The 24,173-nt window shown below is 36.8% G+C and overlaps 1 protein-coding gene across 1 annotated transcript in view; it reads right to left on the minus strand.

Moving 5' to 3' along the window:
• Positions 1-24,173, minus strand: part of LOC109096212 (formin-like protein 2) — a 73,049-nt gene that overhangs the window by 42,603 nt on the left and 6,273 nt on the right. The window contains exons 2-3 of the mRNA XM_042755208.1: positions 7,356-7,439; positions 4,773-4,853 (exon numbers count right to left, since the gene is read on the minus strand). Coding sequence (XP_042611142.1) covers positions 4,773-4,853; positions 7,356-7,439 — 165 coding nt within the window. The remainder of the gene's footprint in view (positions 1-4,772; positions 4,854-7,355; positions 7,440-24,173) is intronic.

Consider the following 24,173-nt stretch of genomic DNA (forward strand, 5'->3'; position numbering starts at 1 on the left):
AACACATACTTAATAAACATATTATTATTTTATAATTTTAATGACTTTTTACAACTTAATTTTACCATAACAAGTTGCATTATCTAATATGGAAATAGTCTGTAAAGCTATCCTGTATGTGTTCTGCAAGAGAAAATAATAATAATAATAATAATAATAATAATAATAATAATAATAATAATAATAATAATAATAATAATAAACAACATGTTTTTAGACAAGCTGAAACAAGACAAATATAAAAATGCAACATTTAAATAAATCACCCACTCATTTTACTTTTTTTTTAATGTAGAGTTTTATGGAGAGATCTCAACAATGTCTCAAACTGTGCTCATATTTTCCAAAGATGCCAAAGTCTCCAATCAAAAGATCTCAGCACGAACTCAAACATACTCCATGTTTGTCAGCTATGGCTCAGTTTGTATTTATTTTTATTTCTTTCATTTTATCTACATTTTAATCATTAATTTTTACCTATTATTTAAAAATCAGAGACAGTGATTCTTAAATGAAACATAATTTGGTAAATTTAACAATGACCCAGACACATTCTTTGTCATATTTACTCATCTAAAAACTCAGTGTTCAAAGTAATGGGTGTACTGGGCTGTTTTCTCGAGTCAGTCTCATAATAGTGTTGAGTCCAAACTGTGGGCCCAGTTTTGTTCTCTGTAGCCATGGTTACAGTGGCTTTGTTGCCGACCCAATCACGTGTCAGGTGAAATGCATGTGAAACCGCGGTCCAATGAGAGAGACACACTGCTTTCATCAGCTGCATGAGCTACGTTGCCAAATCTTAACTGGAAACTGCTGCTGCAGTTCTGCAACACTAATTAGACGGCAGCCATGACGATGAGTGGCAGGCCAGGCATTAATAATCAATCTGATTCACTGATGTCAGACACTGAAAAGATTTCATCAAAGGGTGTCAGAGAGCGAATGACGGTGAAACAGAGCAAGTGGTGCAGACAGCAACAGATAGAATTCACATTCTTATACCATATGCTTCAAGTATGTATTTAGATTGTGATAGGAATTAATACCTTTTAAGTTTGTAACAAAATAATAACCTACACCAATATTGGGACATAATAACCATGCTATAAAATTATGCCTTGATAACACACACCCACACATTTGTTACATAGTGTTTATGTTTACAAATTAGCATCTACCTAAATCCATCAAATTAAAGTCAAGATGAAAAAGAAAAATTTCAATACAATTCTCAATACATGCTCCTAGTTTTATTCTGTTAAAAGTAAAAAGTGGTTACGCTTTATTTTAATGTGGTTTTGTTGCAGTTTAATTATACATATAAGTACTATAAGTACTGAGTAATATTAATTAACTACATGTACTTACTATATGGTTAGGGTTAGGATAAGGGTTTGGCTTAGGGTTACTTGCATGTAATTATGAATAATTTATTGTTATTATAATAGTAAGTACCTGTAACGTGTAACAAGGACACCTTAAAATAAAGTGTTACCAAAAAAGTGTGTCTTTGTAATGTCTCTTGTCACTGAAATCACCATACATCTGGTTTCCCCAGACAAGTCCAGTCCAGGATTACTAAACTGCCAAAAAACGTGTTGGGGTTTGCTTTTGTTTTACTTTTGTTTTCATACCTGCTGAAGGTACGACTGAACAGTAGTTTGACCAATGGCGAGCAAGCATTGTACATTACTGACCAATCGGCTTGCGAGAAGGCGGGATCTACAAAGAATGGTCCAAGCAATGCAAATTACTTTCAAAACGACTAATTACTGAATGAATGAGGAATGTAGAGAGCACATCTGTAGAAAAACAAAGCCAAATCCCAGGCGACTGAGAAACCCCATCCAGGAAAAAGAAGACGTATGGTCACCAAATTTTAACCTCTCCTGAACAAACTGAAGTAGAGACATCTACTTATAAAATCCCGGTCTACATTTTCCCTCACTGAATATCCAGTTTCATTGGAGAATATGTCAGATTAATGAAATAAAACGTGTAGTAAATGCCATTTCAAATTGACTTTTAAAGGTCATTATACTTTCAGCTAAAATCATGCATTTATAAAAAGTCAATCACAAGACTATCTCTATTCAAAAGTCCTCTTGAAAAATTGCACAACCTGAGCACTTCTGGCTTACAATTGTACCATACTATAATATGTTACACACTAATTCTAATTCTAAATAATATTTAAGATGAATATTATGCTAATTGGTACAGAAAGGGACAAAGTGAAAGAGACAGACGCATAAACACAACAGAAATGTGAGAATAGAGAAACGGAGGGGAGTGTGTGCTCTGTTGTTCCCAGCGTGGGTGTGTTTGGCACATGTGGAGTGCAGTGTGTGTTTTCAGAGCTCACGCTCCCACCTCGACTTTAAGCATTCCCAGCTGTGGAGAGAGAGAGGCAAAGAGAATGGGAAAAAGAAAGCAGTTCTCCAGAGAGGTCATCCTGGAATGGAATCAATGGCACAGACATTCCTCAGGACCCTCTGGAATGACTCTCTTCCTGCTGCGATCCCATTGGCCGAGAGCTGCGCATGGAATGCACCGCATGTAAAGCTCTCGGCGCACACAAAGTAACAATTGTTCACGTCTGCAGAAAAGAGCCATTGGCAGAACCTACAGCCATAACTCTCTCTCCCTCTCTGTCTGTTTCCCACTCTCATTATATTCGTCCTCTACATTTTCTGGGACTTTCTGTTTCCCTCATTTTTTTTTTTTTTATGCATGGTGTCTCAAGTCTTGCGTCCTCCTTTTCTCTTTCACCACATCTCCTAATAATCCCCCATCCCGTGGTCTCTGTTTTATTTCTTTCTTGTTCTCTCTTTCTGTCAGTTTAGGGACATGATGTCAACCGTCGGCGTGTAACGCCCATGAGATCAGCTCAAGAACACCTTCAGATTCCACATCACATAAACACAATAATATCTGACCTTTAATATTTAATCACATCTGTTTTCAATTCATTTCCGGTCTCTCATTCCGGTCTTCTAAGTCCTTGTCACTCCTCCTCTTACTTTTCCTCTCATCCTTGTCTCATAGCTTCTTCTTCTTCTTTTTTTTTTAGTTTTAGTTTTTATGACTTATCTTCAGGGGTGACATCATAATTTATTATCATAATGTCACCGAAGTCCCACTTAAAGTGACGTGACATTCAGCCAAGTATGGTGACCCATACTCAGAATTTGTGCTCTGCATTTAACCCATCCGAAGTGCACACACACAGAGCAGTGAACACACACACACTGTGAACACACACCCGGAGCAGTGGGCAGCCATTTTATGCTGCGGCGCCCGGGGAGCAGTTGGGGGTTCAGTGCCTTGCTCAAGGGCACCTAAGTCATGGTATTGAGGGTGGAGAGAGCGCTGTACATTCACTCCCCCCCACCCACAATTCCTGCCGGCCCGAGACTCGAACTCACAACCCTTCGATTGGGAGTCCGACTCTCTAACCATTAGGCCACGACTTCACTTAAGTCAAGGTTTTGAGCCAAATTACCAATTCTTAAAGGTTTTTTTTGTTTGTTTGTTTGTTTTTTGCTTGAGGCCAATGTAGTTTTAACAACTCAGGGTCCAGTGAGTGGCTCTAAAAACAGCAATTAATACGTAGCCGTTGCCATGTTTTATTGCATTTTTATCGCATATGCATTTTTATTATGTTGCTTCAGGTACATATAGCAGAGGTTTAGAATTAAAATGTCTTGCGAGTGTCACTAAAAGGTTAATGCATTATCATGTTGTAAATACCCCCTACACCAAACCCAACCCTAAACATACCTGATGGTGTTATTTTTATGTGACACTTATGTTCAAAAGTATCAGTTTTCACATCTCGCAGTATGTTACAGTTGTTTTGAGGTCATAACATAGTATTTTGCAATGAACTGTGCGAAAATGAGTGCCTCTCATTACTAGTGCCTCTAGTGTTCATAAGGTATGCGTTTTGAGTTTTGCCCTCTTGTGCAATAATACCATCTTTTCAAAGAATAACAAACTCACAAATCTGCTCAAAAGCTGTTCAAATTGTTAAGATCAGAAAGATTTTGCTGCAAATGAATCTCCACTCATTTCTTATGTGTTCAGAAGGATTTGCAGAGTTGAAGGTGCTACACACAGCCAAAAAAAAAAGCACAAAATATGACTGGTCTCAACCTCTGGTGGCAAGGCCACAGACTGCCCAGAGTCTGTTCACTGACTGTCTAAAATATTGCATGCATTGCATGTAAATTGTATACAAGAAAACAATACTAAAATGTAATTGAAAAGCACTTCAAAGGAATAACTAATTGTTGCCAAAATTTTAGATTCAAGATCAAATCATTATTTGAAACACTACTTGAATAAATTTAAATGATCAATGTTCGTCTGCAAACACAAACACACTGTGGTTGGTCACTTTATTGTTGGTAGGACAGTCTCTTCTTGACCAAGTGGGCAGTTCTTGGCCTGAATAAACTGCAATCTTTATGGTGTAAGTTAGAAGTCTGGCTACATGAGTCTAGGTTTAGTGGACTGTACCACAGTTTACTCTAATCTTTAGTTGGGCTGATGTTTAGGAGTAATTCATAGTTTCCCCAGCAGGAAGTATATGCAAGCTGTTCCTGTCCATAGCCAGCTGTCACAGAGTAGCTATGAGGACAGCACTCTAGTCAAGATAAATGAGTTATCAGGAGTTATTTCCCATCTGAGCTCACCCATCCCAGCTTTAACACGTACACACACATGCCACTCCACACTGGATTTGAGGGAATAAGACCAGAACTCACCTTCCTGGTCACGGCTGGGTCAAGATAACCCTGCAGCTTGTGGATGTATGTGTGAGGAGGATTCTTCACCTGGAATCGTTCCTGGAAGAGAGAGATATGGAGATTTATACTAAATTGTGTTTACACTACGAATTAAGGTCCTCCGTCTCAGTGCAGTTCATTGGTTGAATGCAACTTCATCAGACTGCGTTATTGATTTATTTTTAAGGCAAAACATTTGTTTTCAGAGTGTAACTGGGTTGGCAGATTACATACAGTACTTTATGGGATTAGGGTTAGGGTTTACAGAAATACAAGCACACTGCTCTAAATTCTCCTAAAAGAGATTAGTCAGCATTCAGACTTAACTACTATCAACTGGCCAACTGTGTGAGGACACAGATACTGGCATTCAGTCAAACAAATACACATGTATTTCAAATATATGTTAATACATGTTGTAAATACCATGGTCCAAGCAAATAATATATATAAAAAAAAAAAAATATATATATATATATATATATAGTCTAATTAAATATATATATATATATATATATATATATATATATATATATATATATTGCCCATTAACAACACTCATTAACAGTATTTTACATTTTCTACACAGATTTGCATAAAAAAAGCATTACTATTCCCATTAGCATGTTTCCTTAATCAAACACACCTGATTCAGATCTTCTGCTCATTAGCAGACACTCCAAACCTTAGCAGGGAAAGGCTAGAGAATTGAAGTAATAGTAATTATTATTAAGATTAATGTTTGATTAATAATGATTATTTTTAAGGATTATTATTAATCGTTCATGAACAATAACTATGCATACTAACAGTTTTAGTATATTCCATATCAAATATGTATTCTATTCTGTCACACATTTGGATGTTTCCCTTGGCAACAGCCAATCAACAGCAGCACATAACAGGAAAGAGGAAGAGACCTAGTTCCCTTCAAAACAACACAAGGCCTCTGCACACACACACAACACATCAGTCACTGATATCACATTCTCATTTAACATGTGGCCCGTGTGTATGTACTTGTTTATGCTACATTGTGGGGACCAAATGTTCCTACAAGGATAGTAAAACCTGAAATTTTTGCCTGGCCTGTGGTCCCCTGTAGGAAAAAAAATCATACAAAAAGTAAATGATGTTTATCTGAAAGTGTAACAGTGCAAACAGGTTTTCTTTCTGGGGTAGGTTTAGGGTTAGGGAATAGAAAATATTGTTTTATCATAATAAAAGTAACAGAAGTCTATTGAAAGTCCCCACAATTCACAGAAACAAATGTGTGTGTGTGTGTGTGTGTGTGTGTGTGTGTGTGTGTGTGTGTTTGTGTGTGTGTGTGTGTGTGTGTGTGTGTGTGTGTGTGTGTGTGTGTGTGTGTGTGAGTGAAGTTAACACAAGAGCAAGACTCTTCTTAGGGTCTGGAGTGCATTGTAAGGAACAAAAAGGGTAGAAGTATGAGACAGTATAGGATTTTTAACATTAGTATAAAAAACGGCAAGCATTTTCCACACTAGAAGAACATATACATAAGTGCTATATAAAGCAAACCTATTATAATTGTTACTGTTTTTAGTAGTAGTAGTGGCAGGTCATGTGATCTCAACATACAAAATATTTATCAGGGGTGTCACATGATGGCCACCATTTCTGTCAAGATCACAAAACAAAACACAAAACAGACGAGTTGTGTTGTCTTCATGAGAACAAGATTGAGACAATATGTTATGTCTGCAGGGACACAAGGTCACATGATGAACAAACAATGACTCAATGTAGTACAGATTGCTTACACTCGTCTCACTCAAATGTGTGGTGAAATCCAAAATACATGACTGGGATCTATGGATTTTATTTCTATGGGGCACAACATGTGGCACCTTGTTAAAGTTTAGCCATAAAGGAAAGTTCTATAATAATTACTCAACCTCATGACTTTATTTATTTGGCAGAACTAAAAGATGGCATTTGGAAAGATGTTTTGTCAATCCAATGAAAGTCAGAGGGGTCAAAAATAACACTTGTAATGATATGTGGGTGAGTAAATATTTATATAAATATCGATTTGCACATAATATACCTGTACATACAACTGTCTATTGTTATATATATATATATATATACATACAATTGTCAATTTGTATATTTTAATTCCTTATTTACTTGTTCTATTTTATTTTATTTTATTTTATTTATTTTTTTATTTTTTCTGTATTTTTGTTCTGTCACTGTCATTCTGTTACACTGTGGAAGCTTCTGTCACGAAAACAAATTCCTCGTATGTGTAAACATGCCTGGCAATAAAAGCTCATTCTTCTTCTTCTTCTTCTAAATGATGACAAAATTGTTAATTTGGGGTGAACTACAGGTGACAATACCCCTGTAGTATCTTGAGGTTATGTATCTAGTCCATAGATCAACCCATGCCGGTCCCAAACCTGCAACCTTTCAAGCATTACTCACCAGTCGCTCTGGGATTATATAAACCTTCAGTTCTTAAGCTGCTAGCTGCACTTTACTCTAGATGAAAGACTGAGAGAACGGAGGAGGTAAGAGAAGGAGAGAATGTATTACCTGGTCACAAATGAGTTCCCATTTCTTCTCGTTGTCGTACTGCCGTAGTAATCTTGCTTTGTCTGGAGGCAAGTTCATTGAGTTCTGTGTAAAGACGCGCAGAGAGAGTGAAGTTAGTTCAAGTCCTGTCACTTCCACAGCTAGAAAAATGGCAACGGATTAAGAAATTATTTATAGCAATGTAAATCTCACAGATACAACCTTTAGGAAGTAAAGTGTGCTTCAAATGCAATGCAAGACTTTAAAAATGAGCTGAAGTTTGTCTGACCCCTTAAAGGTAAATCTACCCTATTCATAACAAACTCACTTTGTGTGTCTGTATTAGAAAAATGACTGTGTGGAAAATGTGCGGGTTCAGCAGAAGAAGAGGAGACACATGGGGCTGTGTGTCTGCTACGCCAGCATCTTCTTCCTCTACAGACAGCAGCAAGAGCTGCTCAACTCAAGAATTAATACTGCTATAAAACACTCCCATCAGTGCAGAAAGAAAAAGTCATCAGGGGTGGATTCAGATAAAAAACTCTTAAGAAAGAAGTTAAGAAAGTAAAAGACAAAATCTACTGCAAAATGCTTGAAAGAATTGAAGTACAATTCTTAAAAAAAATTAATAAAAAACATTATTTGAAAAAAAAGGATACAATGACAGTAGTGTAATACAACAAATTCAATACAGCCAAATCTAAATCCAAATCATTTTTAAACCTTTAAGTATCAATCCTCACAATCATTCACATGTAAAGGCTGCAACTTGCAACAACATTGGAAACCGGAAAGCATTTGGTTAATTTGACATGGAGGAAAAGAAAAAAGAAACTTCAACAGGCAAAAGCTGCAGATTCTCATTGAGGAAATTATTATTGCAGGGAAGGAAATTGTCCTTGGGAGGCTGATTATATCAGGATGGAAATTAGGAGGTGTGTGCATGGGAACAAGTGGCAGAGGCTGTTTCAGCTATGACAATAAGTCAAACATTGTAGTAGTTATATGTTTTAAATGCTGAAGGTTTTATAATTTTTCATGCTTAACATTTAAAACAACCTAATCAATAAATAAACTCTTACCGTTAAGGTTTTAAGACAAGTTAAAGGTTATCCTAACTTCAGTTAAAATTTAAACATTCTTTTAAGGATTTGATTTCTTCTTCAACACAGTCTTGTATTTTGTATTTATTTTATCTTATTTTTAGACTAGGATCTAATTGATTTGATTTGAATCAATCACAGTGCAACAGTTTACTAATGCACTGCTAGCTTTGTCTTTTTCAATAGGAGTGACTTTGTGCTGGCCTGTGGAGATGTTTATGCTCAAACATACAGCCCATCTGCACATGTGTGCGCTCAAACTCCAAGCATGTGCTGAGATCAGACCTCCGCCTCTTACACAAGCGCTGTCGTCTACGTCTGCCCTACTTTCACACATCTGCTGCATGGAACTCCCCCAAAATACTGCAGTCACCAGAGCCCCATCCGTACCCCACCCGCCCCAACACAAGCACACGCCTCCCTCTCCAACCGTGTGCTGATGCGAACACTAACCCACTGCTGTTACATGACATCTTCATTTGGAAAAACCTGTACAGTTTATCTGTGTGTGTAGACGTGGGCTGCTCTTGTTGTTTTTCTCTGTAGGTTTCCAGAGCAGTGTTATATGCACACAGAGAGGCTCTGTTGTGTTTTCCAGCCTCAACACAGCAGCTGTTGGCCATGAGGGAAACCCAACACTTCAAATCTGATCTATACACACAAAGGCAAGCCATCGTAATGGTTTTGAACACTGTTTTTATCAGTGCTTCTTTAATATGAAGACATTAGCTCTGTTCTAAAACCTAAATTGAACTGTTTGACTGTATAGGCAGAATCCTCACTGAAACCAGACCTCTCAAGCATTTACTCACGAGTCATTAAGCTAACTGTGCAATACATGTCACTCATAAATATTAGGTAATCATTATGTGATAAACCATATATGATATGATTTTCCCATATGCATCTATTAGAACAGAGAAAAAGTGCCTGCATATGGTGGACGGAAAAGTTGCTAAGGTACTGTAGGTTTGGGCCATAACTTTTTTTTTTTTTTTTTACATGGCCTAAATTACCCAGATTCACTCAACATTTCTATTTGAAGTAACCCCTTGTAATAAAGAGTACCTGCTTGCAATAGGTCCACTGTAGCACAGTGAAATATACTTAAGTATATACTTAAGTATATCTTTAGTCAGACTTCAGCACTACTTCCACACAATTAAAGTGCGTTAAGCACAACATTAGTTGTTCCAATCTAGCAGACTTTAAGTATACAAGTTTAGCATACTAAAATTACCAATTGCAGGGTATTTTTATTAAGTACATAAATATATAAATGTATTTGTAGTATACTTAGCATGAATTAAATGTACTTCAGATACATTTTAGTATATTTCTTTTTAACTAGGGGAGTTTCCCCTTATCTCTCTTTGAAAAGCAAAACATAAAGTTTCTGGTTCGGTGCTTGTGGACAGACATGCTGATGAAGGCTGTGTAATATGATATTGCTATGACAACAGAGAAACCTAAATCTAATCTGCATGGCCAGATGTCTGACAAATGAAATAAAGATCTGCAGATCTACGGAGCAGTATTTGATAGGCAAACCCATATGCTGAACAAATACACATGCTTGCAGAGTTGATCAATCATGCCAGTTCATGCCAAGTTCAAGTTTTACAAAACAAGCGGCCCAACCCACACCGAAGTAACACCTTGATCTATCTTTAATGTTTCAGAGGCACACAATATAGACTCCTGGTGAAACAACATATCCAGACAGGGCAGATTATTTGTTATATTTGATGCAGTTAATTATATTTTCAAATGCAGATGGATAATTAGACAAGTAGAGCCAGGCAGAGATCGTCTGAGACAGACCACCCACCGCCCGCTCACTGACCGTCTGAAGCATATTACACACCAAAACAAGAGCTGGGCTCAACCCACTCATTCCAGTCTGTCGGAAGATACAAAGGTTTCTATATCTGTGACATATCCAGGACTATTTATTAGGTTTAAGTGGATAGAAAATCTGATTACAAACTTGGGACCAATTCTCACTATTAACTAGATACTAATTACCATTCATAATAACATACTAAGCATGTATTAATACCTTATTCTGCATGAACATATTCTAGATCACTTAATCCAACCCACTATTATCCTTCTAACTATTAATAAGCATATGTGACCCCGGACCACAAAACCAGTCTTAAGTCGCTTGGGTATATTTTTAGCAATAGTCAATTTGTGATTGTGTGGGTCAAAATTATCGATTTTTTTTATGCCAAAAATCATTAGGATATTAAGTAAAGATCATGTTCCATGAAGATATTTTGCAAATTTCTTACCATAAATATATCAAAACTTAATTTTTGATCAGTAATATGCATTGCTAAGAACTTAATTTGGACATCTTTAAAGGTGATTTTCTCAATATTTGCATTTTTTTGTGCCCTCAGGATTCCAGATATTCAAATAGTTGTATCTCAGCCAAATGTTATCCTATCCTAACAAACCATACATCAATGGAAAGCTTATTTATTCAGCTATTATTTCAGATGTTGTATAAATCTCATTTTCGAAAAATTTACCTTTATGACTGGTTTTGTGGCCCAGGGTAACATATAGTTAAAAGGTCATAGTTAATTGTGAGAATTGGTCCCCGACTAAAGTGTGACCCCTTTTTATTGTTGTCTGTACAATCATTTGGATAGAATAAACTCAATAGTCTAATCATTTGAGTATCACTGATTTTGGATTTATTTTCTCTTGAACACAACTTAAAAACACGGTTGGTTATTTGACATAACAATCAGATATTCTTTTCCTGTCCGAGTGGGTGTTTCTTGATCAGAATAAGTTGCAATGTGGACCAGACTTTATACTGACAATAAAAAATAAATAAAAATAAATTGGCTTTGCAAAACAATTTGTTTAAAAGTATTGAAAAAGATATTTTAACATCTGAACTTAAGTGCCAAAAACTAAATATACCACCACGTCTGAGTCATTACAACCATATTTACCACCAAAGAATATGACTCTAAGATGGAAAATACACTCATATGGGGAAAAAAGTTTCCAGGAACAACTGCTTGGTTAGCACATTTATGTCTTCTTGTAGTAATGGTCAGTTTGACCCTAGAAACTGAGTTCTGGCAGTACTTTGATTACCTGTGTTTGAGTGGCTCCGACAGGACGATTTCAAACATCCTGACAGTTCAAAAATCCAAATAAGCACCTACACATCCACCCCGCCCTGAACCAAACACCACTAAACACAGCTCTCCCAAAACTAGCACAGCTTGAGCATGAATAAAAAAGGGGGAAACCATCATCATCACTTCATAGTGTGTGCAGGATTTGCTCTAAAGGACATGAGAAGAAACAAACCTTACAGTTTAAATGAAGTAATGTACCATGCAACTGTGAAAAAATGTGCAATTTTGTTATGCTTTTTAGACCATGGTAGATATCTGTGTGGCTATCGGTGCTCTATATTAGGTTGACATTCTTTACAGTGCAAGTCAAGAAAGAACATGTTATTCAAGAGTTTTTGCAATGCATTATTTTAGTTATTAATGTTGCTTTTTTAAAACATCAACTTTGAATGTGGCTCATCCAAACAGAATTTTAATTTTTTTTGCTTGTTTAATTTTTTGGCTCAGGTTCTATAAAGATGAAGCTGCCTTTGCATGCATGTATGCCTTTAGGTTGGTACAAAACAGGTTCCAAATTAAGAGAGAAAAATAATCAAATGAGATAAAGCACCTGTCATTTGTAAGGTATTTGGCTTGCTAGAAAGAAATGCTTTACGATCCAATAACAGGCATTACCGCAAGAGATTTCCCTGAAGAAGAGGGGTGAATCTCTAGCTTGTCATCATGTGAGTCATAATAGGACACACAAAAAGGATAAATAAGCCTTATACCAAAGCATGAAGTTTCCTAACTAAGAATTACTTCTGTTTTAGTCCCAGTTTAGACCGATCTCTGGTCTATTTGGAGAATCGTGACTTTAGTCTACTTCTGGAGGGCCAATGTCTTGCTAAATTCAGCTCCAGCCTTCCCAAACACACCTGCCTGAACGTTTCTAGTTTCAAGCAGAGGTGTACGTTGTTTGATATGCATCTGTAGTGAACCGACAGTATGTTACGGCTTTAACAGGGCACTGCTATGATGGAGATCACATTAAACATTACACTTTAAAGTTATGAAGTGTGTGAATACCTGAGGCTGGACAGGTGTCATCACCTCTAAACAAAGTCCTTCAATGACAGTTTCAGTTCCCCTTTCTTGTCTCAGAATCACTGGATTTGTTAACCATAAAGCACAAGTCTCTGTCTGGTGTGAGTCTTGGATCTGAAGAGTTTCTAAGCATAAAGAGGAAGAGAGCAGTTGCTCAGACTCAAATCTCTCTGCTCTTTCCTCTCAGTCAGGCATGTGATCACTCTTTTCACATTTCTCTGTCTGGTGGCGTCCAGACTGTCTCTTCCAGTGGACCAAAAACCCTATTAGTCTGGGCTACAGACTAAAAGTGACAGAAAAAAATGTTTTTCATAGTAATAAATATCACCAGTGGTAAATCACAGTATTTTTGGGGGGGGGGGGGGGTTGGTGCTCTTTGATGTGGAGCGACAGATCACTGTATCAAAGCTTCAGTTGTAGCGAAAAAGCACAATCATCCCTTCCTCTTTATTACTAGTTTTAACATGAAATAAACATAAATTAACAAATCATGCATCACTCAATCAGTGTTTCAATTATTGGAAGACGTCATTAAAAGCTTGTAAACAAAATGTCACGTAACATTTCATGTACCTCAGGCAAGTCGTCAGAATCTACAGCTCATTATTTGCTTGAGAAATTAAGTCTAGAGAGGAGCATTTTGAGATATATATATTTCAGACTGTATACTTACTATATTTTACTTTATATGTTAGTAACATCTTAATTATTTAATGTATGTTTAAATAAACCTGTTATGAAACAAGTTATGACAGCCACTGTGTTAATGTTTATATTTCAACAACAAATAGAGAGTGTATAAATCAGAAGTTAATTTAAAAACTACATTAGGGTTGCAAAGGGGTGGAAAATTTCCAGAATCCCTGGAATATTCCAAAAAATCCTGGAAATTTTACAAAGTTTACTTTTAATTTGACCAGAACTGCATTATGTGCAATTTACATGTTTGCATACAATTTTTTTTATTTGAATGTTGATTATTTTGGTTAAAAATAAATAGTAATTGAATTTAATTTTGGGCTCTGATGTTAATTGTAACCTTATAGTAATGTAAAAGTGCTCCCTGTAGTTAAGAGCAGAAGCTGAGGAAGATTTTTATCCCTAAGAAAGTTTTATTTGTAACTGAATTTATTTAAAGAAAAAGCAATTAGCTTTTATTCCTCCTGCTGTACTGAAATCATACTGAACTGTCGAGGTATGTACCAAACTGTCATAGATATATATATAATCAACAGGTTTGTCAGTAGTTTCGTGGGGAAATTGGTCAGTGTATCAAGAATTTGGCACAGAAAGTCGCCGTCTGGTACAAAAGTCCTCCAGCTCTTTATAGGCTTAAATAAACGATATCCCTACTTACAGATTAATGGCTAAAAGCATTTCTGCATAAACACTTGATGTTTCTCACTAATGTTTTCAAGAAACTGGTCAACAGTTGTATGTATCAGTAACATCTGTACAGAGTGAAGTCAGAATCTGCCAGCAGGGAAGTCAGCGACGGCAAACAGACGAGACCTCACAAAGGAAATTATCTCTTTTTCTGTGTTTCGGTCCAAAGAACAAGCGCTCCTCACAGATTTAGCCAGGTGGCGAGTGTCGTCCCCTAATTAGCGCAACATGTTTCCGTAATCTGTCCGATTCTGCGGGGCTACCCAGGTGTCCCCCATCTGCTAGCGGATTAGCAGTGTAATCTCAGACCCCCGCTGTCCGCTTCACCCCAAAACAGACAATGGAAAACTAGCTTACTACTTAGTGAATACTGTACAATATCTACTGTACAGTATACTGGCCACAATGTTTTTTTTTTTTGCATTTATTATTTGCAGGTATGCTCATCACATGACCTCATGATAATTTTATATGTCAGGGGTGTACAGTTATCATCTTGTAAATTAAAAATGTAGCATTTTAACACTATAATCATATATGATTCTATGTGTCATTTTTGATAAACATCGCTATTGCCTCTAAAACATTAACATGATCAAAAATATTTGCTCAATTTGGACCTCATTTTGGAAAATTGAGGTGTTTTTTTCCTCCTTGAGTATGACTATCCTTGAGTGTGACTATCATGCTATATGAGCCATAAAAACCACATGCAAATTTCATGTCAGGCTTTGTAGGGTTAATATAATTTTGAGAAAAAAAAAGATAGATCACCTGAAAATTACAATTCATGTCATCTTTACACCCTTGTATCTTTCCGAACATGAATGACGTTCTTTCTTCTGTTGAACACAAAAGAAGATATTTTGAAAAATGTTCTGAGTTCATTGACTTAAGGAGAAAAATAAAACTACAATGCTAAGATTTCTAAAAACTATCTCAGGTAGAGAGTAAAAGATGATTGAATGTTAATTTTTGTGTGAAATATCCTAATAACTGTTGGATGTTCATTCAAATAAACAGTCAGACAAAGGAAAAGTAGGAGTACTTTGGAATTGTGCTTTTGTAAATTAAAAGATGATAATGCTGAAAACTCTTCCTGGCAAAACTTGAGTGATTACTGCGTATAAATAATAAACTCAATCAGATAAAACCCGTTGGTCCTTATTCATATGCAGTTTGAGAGTTTTGTGCTCAGTGAGAAGATTACAGCAGATTCAGGGTAAAACAGTCTGTGATGGGTTATCAGAGTGTAATCCTTTAAATACTGTCCAGTTAAGCTTTATTCCCTTTCCAGGTGATATATCTCACTACACATCTGTCAGAAATATGATTCTGATTGGTCATTCTCCAGTCAAACTGTATAATATAATCCTCACAGGTGACGAATGTCCTACAAATTTGTGCTAGTTTAATGTCTCTTTTATCACTTTTGTGATCATTAACTTTAAATCAGTTTATCACATCCATTTTGCAAGAAGTCATGTAATAAGTGGAGTAATTTCTTGGTAATTTAGTTCGTGTTGAGGTCCTGATCATTGTGATAATGACTGTACACGGTCCCTTAATGATGTTGAAAATGATGTTTTAATTATGTTATTAAGGTTGGGGGTAATTATGCTGGAAGGGTGGAAAATTAAAACAGTTTCCTGTATGTATACGACCGTGTTTCAATTAGTGCACTTCTACTACGTAGTAAAAGTACTTGTTTGTGCTCTCATACAAAGAGCATTGAGTTCAGTTTGTCTTACAGCCTTTATCAGATCCATCAACAAATAATACTAGACGCAGCTTGGAACTTAATGCAGCTATGCGCAGATCTGCTATCGAAGCAGCTTTTCCAGGTACTTATCTATTTAAGTTTTGCATAATTGACACACTGTTTTTCTAATTAATGTTGTTCAGTTGCTTTGACACAATCTGTTTTGTTTAAAGCACTATATAAATAAAGGTGACTTGACTTGACTTAAGTCACTTGTCCCAAAAGAAAGAAAGAAGAGTAAGTGAGAGATGTGTGTAAGGGAGCAGTGAGTTGTAAAAGGGTGGGCTGGTGGATTATGATCAATCAGTCTCGGGTGTCTCACCACACTAATAATATGAAAAGCTAAAGCATCACTATTACTAACAGCAACCACAAACATAAACACTATAAACCAACAGACAACAACACAGCTGAGAAAAAACATCATAAACTGATTCCAGTCATATAAAATCCATCATGTTACTTTTTTACTACTGCGCTTAAAGACTTGTGCTTCTGTCCCGAGTCTGCTGTACACATGTGATTTGTCCTGTACAGATGCTGTTTGTCAGAACGCACCATGTGACCTCAGTCTTGAGTAACGCCCACAGCAAAATGTGAGACATCAACTGTCTTTTTTATAGACTAAAAGAATACATATTAGCTAAACACAAACCTTTTAATTTTGACAATGTCTGTGCTGTTTATCATTGTAAGAGCTCAACAAAACTACATAAATGTGACCCAAAATTCTTAAGACCCTGCCAGAACTTTCTAAGAAGACCACAACTATGATTAACTAAATAGATAAAAAAAAAAAAAAGTTTGACAAGAAAATTTCATTTTATGACATTAGTTGACAGGTGTGTAGTTATTAGGGTGTTCTGGGTGGTTGCCAGGGTGTTCTTAGAGGTAGCTCAGAACATTTCTGTATGTTGGCTTTCTCATGTCAACATACTGTAACAAGCAGTTGGTGAGTATGTCTAAAACTCTAATAAGATTCTGCTGGGGAACTCAAAACATCAGTCACTTCTTTGTGTTTGCTGAGACAAATATCAGACATGACAAGTGTCTGGCCCTGAGGTTTGTGTGTGCTGTAAAGGGTTCTACAAAATCCCCCTGAGATCTGACCGCCACACTCCGACAGAGCAAAACACACTGCCAATTCACACTCAGGACCTATTAACCCCGTCTCATGACACATCACATCCATCTGCTCATTACACATGCAGGAAGACATACAAAGACAGACACTACCGGAACAAGATGGAGAGAGAGACAGCGTTTGATTTGTTAACAGTAGTCAAATTTATAAACACATTTTGTTCACAGTTAATTCATTTTTTGTTTATAATACATTAATGTCAATTTAAGTTAGCTTGAAATGTTAAAATTGTATACACAAATAATAAATTAAAAATATATTTAGAAATTGGTATTAAATCAATACAAATAAATAAATAAATACATTAATTAATTAATAGGCAACACCAAACTGTGTTGAGATGTGCTGAAGTCAATCAGCAGAAGTTAAAAGCCAATCGTAAGTGTATTTATTTCTTATCTCATTAGTGTTTAGCGCAGTTGCCATTGCTAGGACACACTTGTTTTGTTTACTGTGTTGAGACTTGCTGAAGTTGCATTTGGTCTCGTACTGTATCGCATACCTTGTAAGTGTCATGCACTTTTTTTAGCCCTTTGTTGTGATAAACAGTAAAGTGTGTTCAGCTGAATTCAATTTCCGTTTTGTCAAACGGGTTTAAAAAAGGTTAGTATACCGCAGCAACAGTCGCGGCAGAGTGTAAAGACCATCGACTCCACTGTGCAGGGACACCGGCAAGGGACATAAGTATCACTTTTGATTCGTCCTTTTTTTACACCTTGCTTCTTTTCTGTTTCAGTTTTTATGATCAAGTCTTATGTGTTTCCATATCACTACTATCACTATCACTCACAAACCACGCATCACACACTATAGGCAGCACAATCCTGCGTACTTTGCCTATGTCTGCTAATACACTTCTTTCTTTTTCTGTTGGTCTTTGGAGTAAACAAAGCAGATTTCATTACATCTATTACTAGTCATTCAAGATTAAACCTCATGGCCCTGACAGAGATGTGGATCAAACAGGACGACACTACTGCAGCATTCTCCAATAATTTATAATTTTCCCACACTCCCCGTCTGACTGGAAGAGGTGGAGGTACTGGTCTGCTAATGATCTCTAATGATTGGAAATGTATTCCTTTACCTTTTCTGGGTATTAACAGCTCCTTTGAATCCCATTCAGTAACTATTACCCATTCATTTTGTAGTTGTTTATCGACCCCCAGGACCACAAGGTAACTTCTTGGATGAATTAGATGTGCTGCTCTCAACTTTTCCTGAGGATGGTACTACCCTACTTTTGCTTGGAGACTTAAACATCCACCTAAATAAACCTCAGGCTGCAGACTTTCACACTCTGCTTGCCTCTTTTAATCTCAAGAGAGAGTTAACTATGGCTACTCACAAATCAGGCAACCAACTGGACCTTGTTTAAACACAGCACTGCTCCACTGATCATGTACTGGTTACTCCACTGCACACCTCCCTTCCTCTTCACTCGTAACCTCAACATGGTTCCTGACACAACACATACCCCTCCACATGTCATCTTTTGACGTAACCTAGGCTCACTCTCACCCTCCCGGCTATCTGCTATGGTTTGATTTGTGCTTCCTGATCCTAAACAGTTAGCATCTCTTGATGCTAACAGTGCTACGGATACTTTCTGCTCCACTATTACATCTTGTTTAGACACTGTTTGCCCCTTGTCTTCCAGGCCAGCCCGTACCACCCTTCTGCCCTTTGGCTGTCTGTTGTTCTCCGCAAACATCGTTCTAAGCTCAGATCTGCTGAAAGGGTTTGGTGCAAATCCAAAAATCCTACTGACCTTAAAGCGTATCAGTCACTCCTCTCTTCCTTCTCTGCTAATGTCTCCACTGCTAAAAGGACATACTATCATAACCATACTGACAATTCGTCTAACCCCATGATCCCCTTTAAAACATTTTCCTCTCTCCTCTGTCCTCCTCCTCCCCTCACACACAGGATTCTATCACTCTGCTGAGAAACAAAGTGTTTAAAGTTCCTAGGCTGCTACGAATTGTAACAATATTTGGTCCATATCCCATTTTTCAGGTTCCAAAATTATTGCAGCCCTGCACACTCACCCACGTCCCAGAAATATTACACTTATCACTGCTGTACTTACATATCAATATATAGCAATACATCTTACATTACAGCTTAGTCTGTTTTATTTGTAATTGACTTATCAGCACTAATGTGTTGTCGAAAGTACCCGTACTTTTTTGCGAAAACAGTTCTGAAATTCTGATAACAAAATAGGCACTTTTGGAGCACATAGTTCTAGGAACTTAGTTCTAGGATCTAGCCAAGTGTCGTTCCTAGAGAACTAGTTTCTTCCTTGGGCCATTGTCCTGGTGGCATTCGCACTGGCAGCAGGAACTCTGAAGCGGCCAACAGCGACGTCTTTATTTGCGGCATTTACAAACGTAAACATCCAGTCAAACGTGCAATTTACACGATTAAAAGAGCTTGAAAATCTGACTAAATCCCCATGACAACTTACACTTTTACATATGAGAAAAGAATACAACAGGTAAATGCCATTATTGTTGAGTAAATATATTTATGCCGGGCAGCCTGTGTTTCGTATGCGTTTGGCCAATCAGCGTACATGTACGTCACTGGTAGTTCCTACAGAACTGTTTAAGACCCTACTCTGAAGTAGGAGCTAAATTAGTTCCTCCCAAACAGAGTTCCTAGAACTAAATAAGTTTCTAGTTACGTGTGAACATGCCAAAAACAGGGAACTTTCGCCAATAGTTAAAGAAACTATGAAAAGGTTTCTCCAGTGCGAAAGCCCCTAATGATACCAGCTTTTCTGCAGAACTGGTAGTACCAATTCAGTTCAATACCTGCTGATGTGCAGCTCCAGTGTAAGCACTCTGGGAAGGGCATCAAAGGTTCCTATTTGCAACATGTTTTGAAGTGCTAAGCAATGCAGCCAATCACAGACATGTCTATTGAGTGCATGAGTGCAATGGCCAACCCGAAGAGTTTAGTTAGTTAGTAACAATATACTAAGCTCACAAATCCTTCCATTATAACAAACAAAGCATAAATAGAATGTAAATAACAGACAGACAGTAATTTCTTCATGCAACTTAGCACACACTGGAAAGTTTCTGGATTGATACAAGTGTTTAAATGTGAAACTGAATTTGAAAGAAAGGACAAAAGAAAATTTTATACTGCATTCATTCTTGTAGCTTAAATGCAAACCGATAGACAATAAATAAATAAATAAATCACAACCTTTTTTGCTGGTTTTTCTCGGTACCAAAAATGGTCCTGAGAACTATGACATTACTGGTACTGGTACCAACTAACAAAATGTTGGCATTGTGACAACACTTACTCATTTCTAAACAGAATAAGCTACTTTTCATAGAAATTTGCATGTCTGGCAACCCCATGTGAGTCACGACCTCAAGGTCGAATCAGTTTAGTTTCATTTAAACAAGATATCCTTGGTCACAAATATATGTCAAATGACATTTTTAAAAGCAAGCAGCATGTTGTTTGCCTTCCATGTCCCACAGATACGCTCTTGCTGTCTAAGTAGACAGTTCTTGACTAGAATAAGTTGCAATGTGAAGCAGACTTCTAAAGTCTGGCTGTGTGAGACTAGGAACCAACTATAACTCAAACTGCAGTATGAGGGAAACCTTGTTTCCCTCATGCTGCAATGCGAGCACAAGGACATCAAATATCAGGATACTGAAACGGCACAAAACAAACCTCCCTAAGATCAAATGACAGGAACTTGCATTTGTCAAGCTGGATCTGTACAAACCAGTTATTCAACAATCGTATTCGCACTTTTCTTCATCTCTCTCTTTTGGAGTAATTAAGTACTCTGATGCTTTTGAACAGTCAGAATAACATCTGGATTCATAAACAATTGGCCTGGCCAAAGAAAACACCCACACACACTTCCACACCATCTGTGCACGGAGCTCGGGCCACGCTGGAGTTTCTCGCAGCTGTCAGCTTGGCCGACGCTGTCATCCTGAGAGCTCCCATAATGCACTGCATGACAATGACGAGGGCACAGAGCCCAGCATCCAGTCTGAGCAGTCACTGTTCACTGATGAAGATGCCAGACCGGCCTGCGACATCATCTCCTCACGCTCAATACAGTAAGTGACACAATACATGAGACAATAGAGCCAATCAACAATGTGTGGCACTCTGAGATAATCAGTACACAGATCCTCATCACATCTACTGATCGCGCAGGTCTTTCAGGGCTATAAAACAGCCATAAAACGGGCTAAACTGGACCCTTAGATTTTATGAGGGTCTCTTAGGTTTGCTGCTTGCTATCAGAGAGTGTGATAGGTTACTGAAATCAACAGGAAGTACTATTAGTACTAGAAATTATAAACATTTGTTTTGTTGGAATACATTTTAGGGATGTTAAATATATTTTTGACTTGAATAAAACAAGTTAAGTTAGACTTAAGTTATTTTTAGGTTACCTTGTTTTCAGTGTGGCAGGTTTACAGCATTGGTGCGCATTGATATGATTATTTTTAACTTATTGGACAAGAGATAATTGTTGATATATTATATGTCTACATTCAGGGCAAAAGTGTCTGTGATATTCTTACACTGATTTACATTTACTTGTCTCGTCAAGTAAATGTCGAAATGTCCAAAGTGGCAACTAAATCTTAAGTTCACACTTCTCTTTAAAACAATCAAACTGAAATCCGTTTTGAGTTTCCTAAAAAGTAGACTGACCTCCAAGGAACTTTGTTTCACTTGTTTCACTGAACTCAGATCTCATTTTGTTCAAAACCAGAACACTATTAATTATAATATCAGTTGTTCTCATTATTATTTTTAAATTGGATATTAAAATATAATTATAAAATATCAATATATTTGAGTCACAGTTGTTGTAAGACATTGTATGGCAGTCTGGTTAAAGCCTTGAAGGAAGACCTGATACTGTGCGTGTTTGACTTTGATATTAATTATCTACTATATTATACAGTATACTATATATTTTGAATTTGTTTTCATTATTTCTAAACTATCAAAAGTTTTTATTCATATATAGCTTTCAATTTATATTATATTTTTAGTTTTCATTTTAATAACTTTACATTTAAATGTTGTTATGTGCTTTTTGTTTTATTTTTATTATATATTTGTTTAATAATTTCAGCACTTCAACGATAAAATCCCTAGCCTTTCTCTCTCCCCTCCAGCTAGAGTTGATATTCTTCCCTGCTATGGCTAATTATCTGAGAGAACAGCCTGTCACAGAGACCTCAAAGCCCCTAAACGACCCCGCGGGACCCTGGATGGACAGACAGAAGAGAGGAGTGGAAGGTCCTGCAGGCTCGTGCCAGGCTCTGCTCTGAGAGTGAATAAAGAGTGTGTGTTTGTCTGGCGGCTGCACAGGACCCAAGCTGTTTTCAAGCGTCTGCTGAAGGGTGAGCAGCTACTGTTCATTTAGATTCATTAAGAGTCAGCAGCAGAACAGGCCTGTGACCACAATGCAGACAAACATGACTGCTAAAACAGTAGAAAACATTCAAAACTATTGACTGATAGATTTTTAAAACTTACTGACCTGAAGAGAAAACAAACATCACATTTAGAAAAAACAGATTTGCATCTGCTTGCAAAGCAGGAAAAAAGTGTAGTGTTCATCACTCCAGTCTTCAGTGTCACATGATCCTTCAGAAATCATTCTAATATGCTGATCTGCTGATCAATAAACATTTCTAATTATTATTAATGTTGTACTGCTTAATATTTTTGTGGAAACAGGATACTTTGATGAATAGAAAGTTCAAAAGAACAGCATCTATTTGAAATAAGATCTTTTGTTAGATTGTGAAAGTCTTTTCTTCGATCACTTTGATGTGTCAGTCAATGCTGAATATAGGTTTTAATGCATTATAAAGAAAAACTCCACCAACACTTTTGAACGGTAGTGTTTTTTTATCAAGTAAAACATGCGGTATGTGGTAGCATCTAAATGAACTGGTTCTAATCAAGTCAAACTCACTGAATCAGACAATATTGTGTTACACCAAATGGAAAATAATTTCTAAGATTAAGACTGGCTAAATTAACAAATGTGCATTCCCTTCAGTCTTCAGTCTTAAAGTCACAAAAAACAAATACAAAAAAAGCACACCTAAAACCAAACTAATCTTCAAAACACTTTAAATGGAGTCTTTCTACTGAATTAATTTGACATGTTTCGGATTTAAATTGAACTTACATCTTTATAACAAACTCTAGAACCAGAATATCAACACAGTTCTGTTTCGCAAACACTGTAAATGTTGTTGTCTGAAGCACAACAGGACTGATATTACAGTATTATGACATACAGTAGTTATGAGCTCGCTATGATGTAACACTGATGTCATCGACATATTGTCTGGCACCAGTGTTCACTCTAAACGCTCCATGTACACATGTTTGACAAATAATGGCCTTATTCTTCCAATGAACAATTGACATTACAAAAAGGACAGTAGACAAATTAAATGCACAATAGAGAATGTTATCAGGCTCATGTTATAAAGTCAGCAGGCTGCACATTACATCACTTTACCAAACAACTAAATTCATTACATTACAGTAGAAGTATGCATTTATATATATAAAGAAGATGGGCTAGTTATCATACTTGAGGCTGTCATTAAAAAAGTGTATATAATGTGTATGAATTGTGTCCTCCAAACTGAAATTAGAACTGTATATATTCAGAAGCCAAGACTTTCGGGAAGCTGTTGGATAACAAGTGAACATAATAAAATTACAGAAATTAGTCAAATATGTTAATATCTTTTATGATGTTAAGACTTTAAGATACTGTATGTGCCTATTCAACCTTATTTTGATACTCAAGCAAACATAGAGATATTGTCTGAAAATCATACTTTCTTTATAACTCAACGAACACAACTTCAGTGAAGTTTCTTTGTTCATTAGGATCATTCTCTCTATTTTTAACCAGAGCTAAATTCTCAGAGGGGGTTCTGTAAAGCCCGTACAGGGGGGGAAATCACCCCCTCTTCACAGGAAAAACAGCCTCAGTGATTAATTCACAGCATCTGGCTAACAAAAGCACACTGACTGATCCTGTAATAGCGGGCTCAAAACTTGGCTCACTCTGTGTGGCCTGCACACCACTCGCAAAAACGGCCTTCCCTTCTCTTCAGATGATTAAACATGAAGACAATCAAACTGAGAGATCAAATGAGGCTACTCATTGCATCAAGCACAATCACAGCTGAATGA

This window comes from Cyprinus carpio, unplaced genomic scaffold (assembly GCF_018340385.1).
Source record: "Cyprinus carpio isolate SPL01 unplaced genomic scaffold, ASM1834038v1 S000006647, whole genome shotgun sequence".
In the NCBI taxonomy this organism is placed as follows: Eukaryota; Metazoa; Chordata; class Actinopteri; order Cypriniformes; family Cyprinidae; genus Cyprinus; species Cyprinus carpio.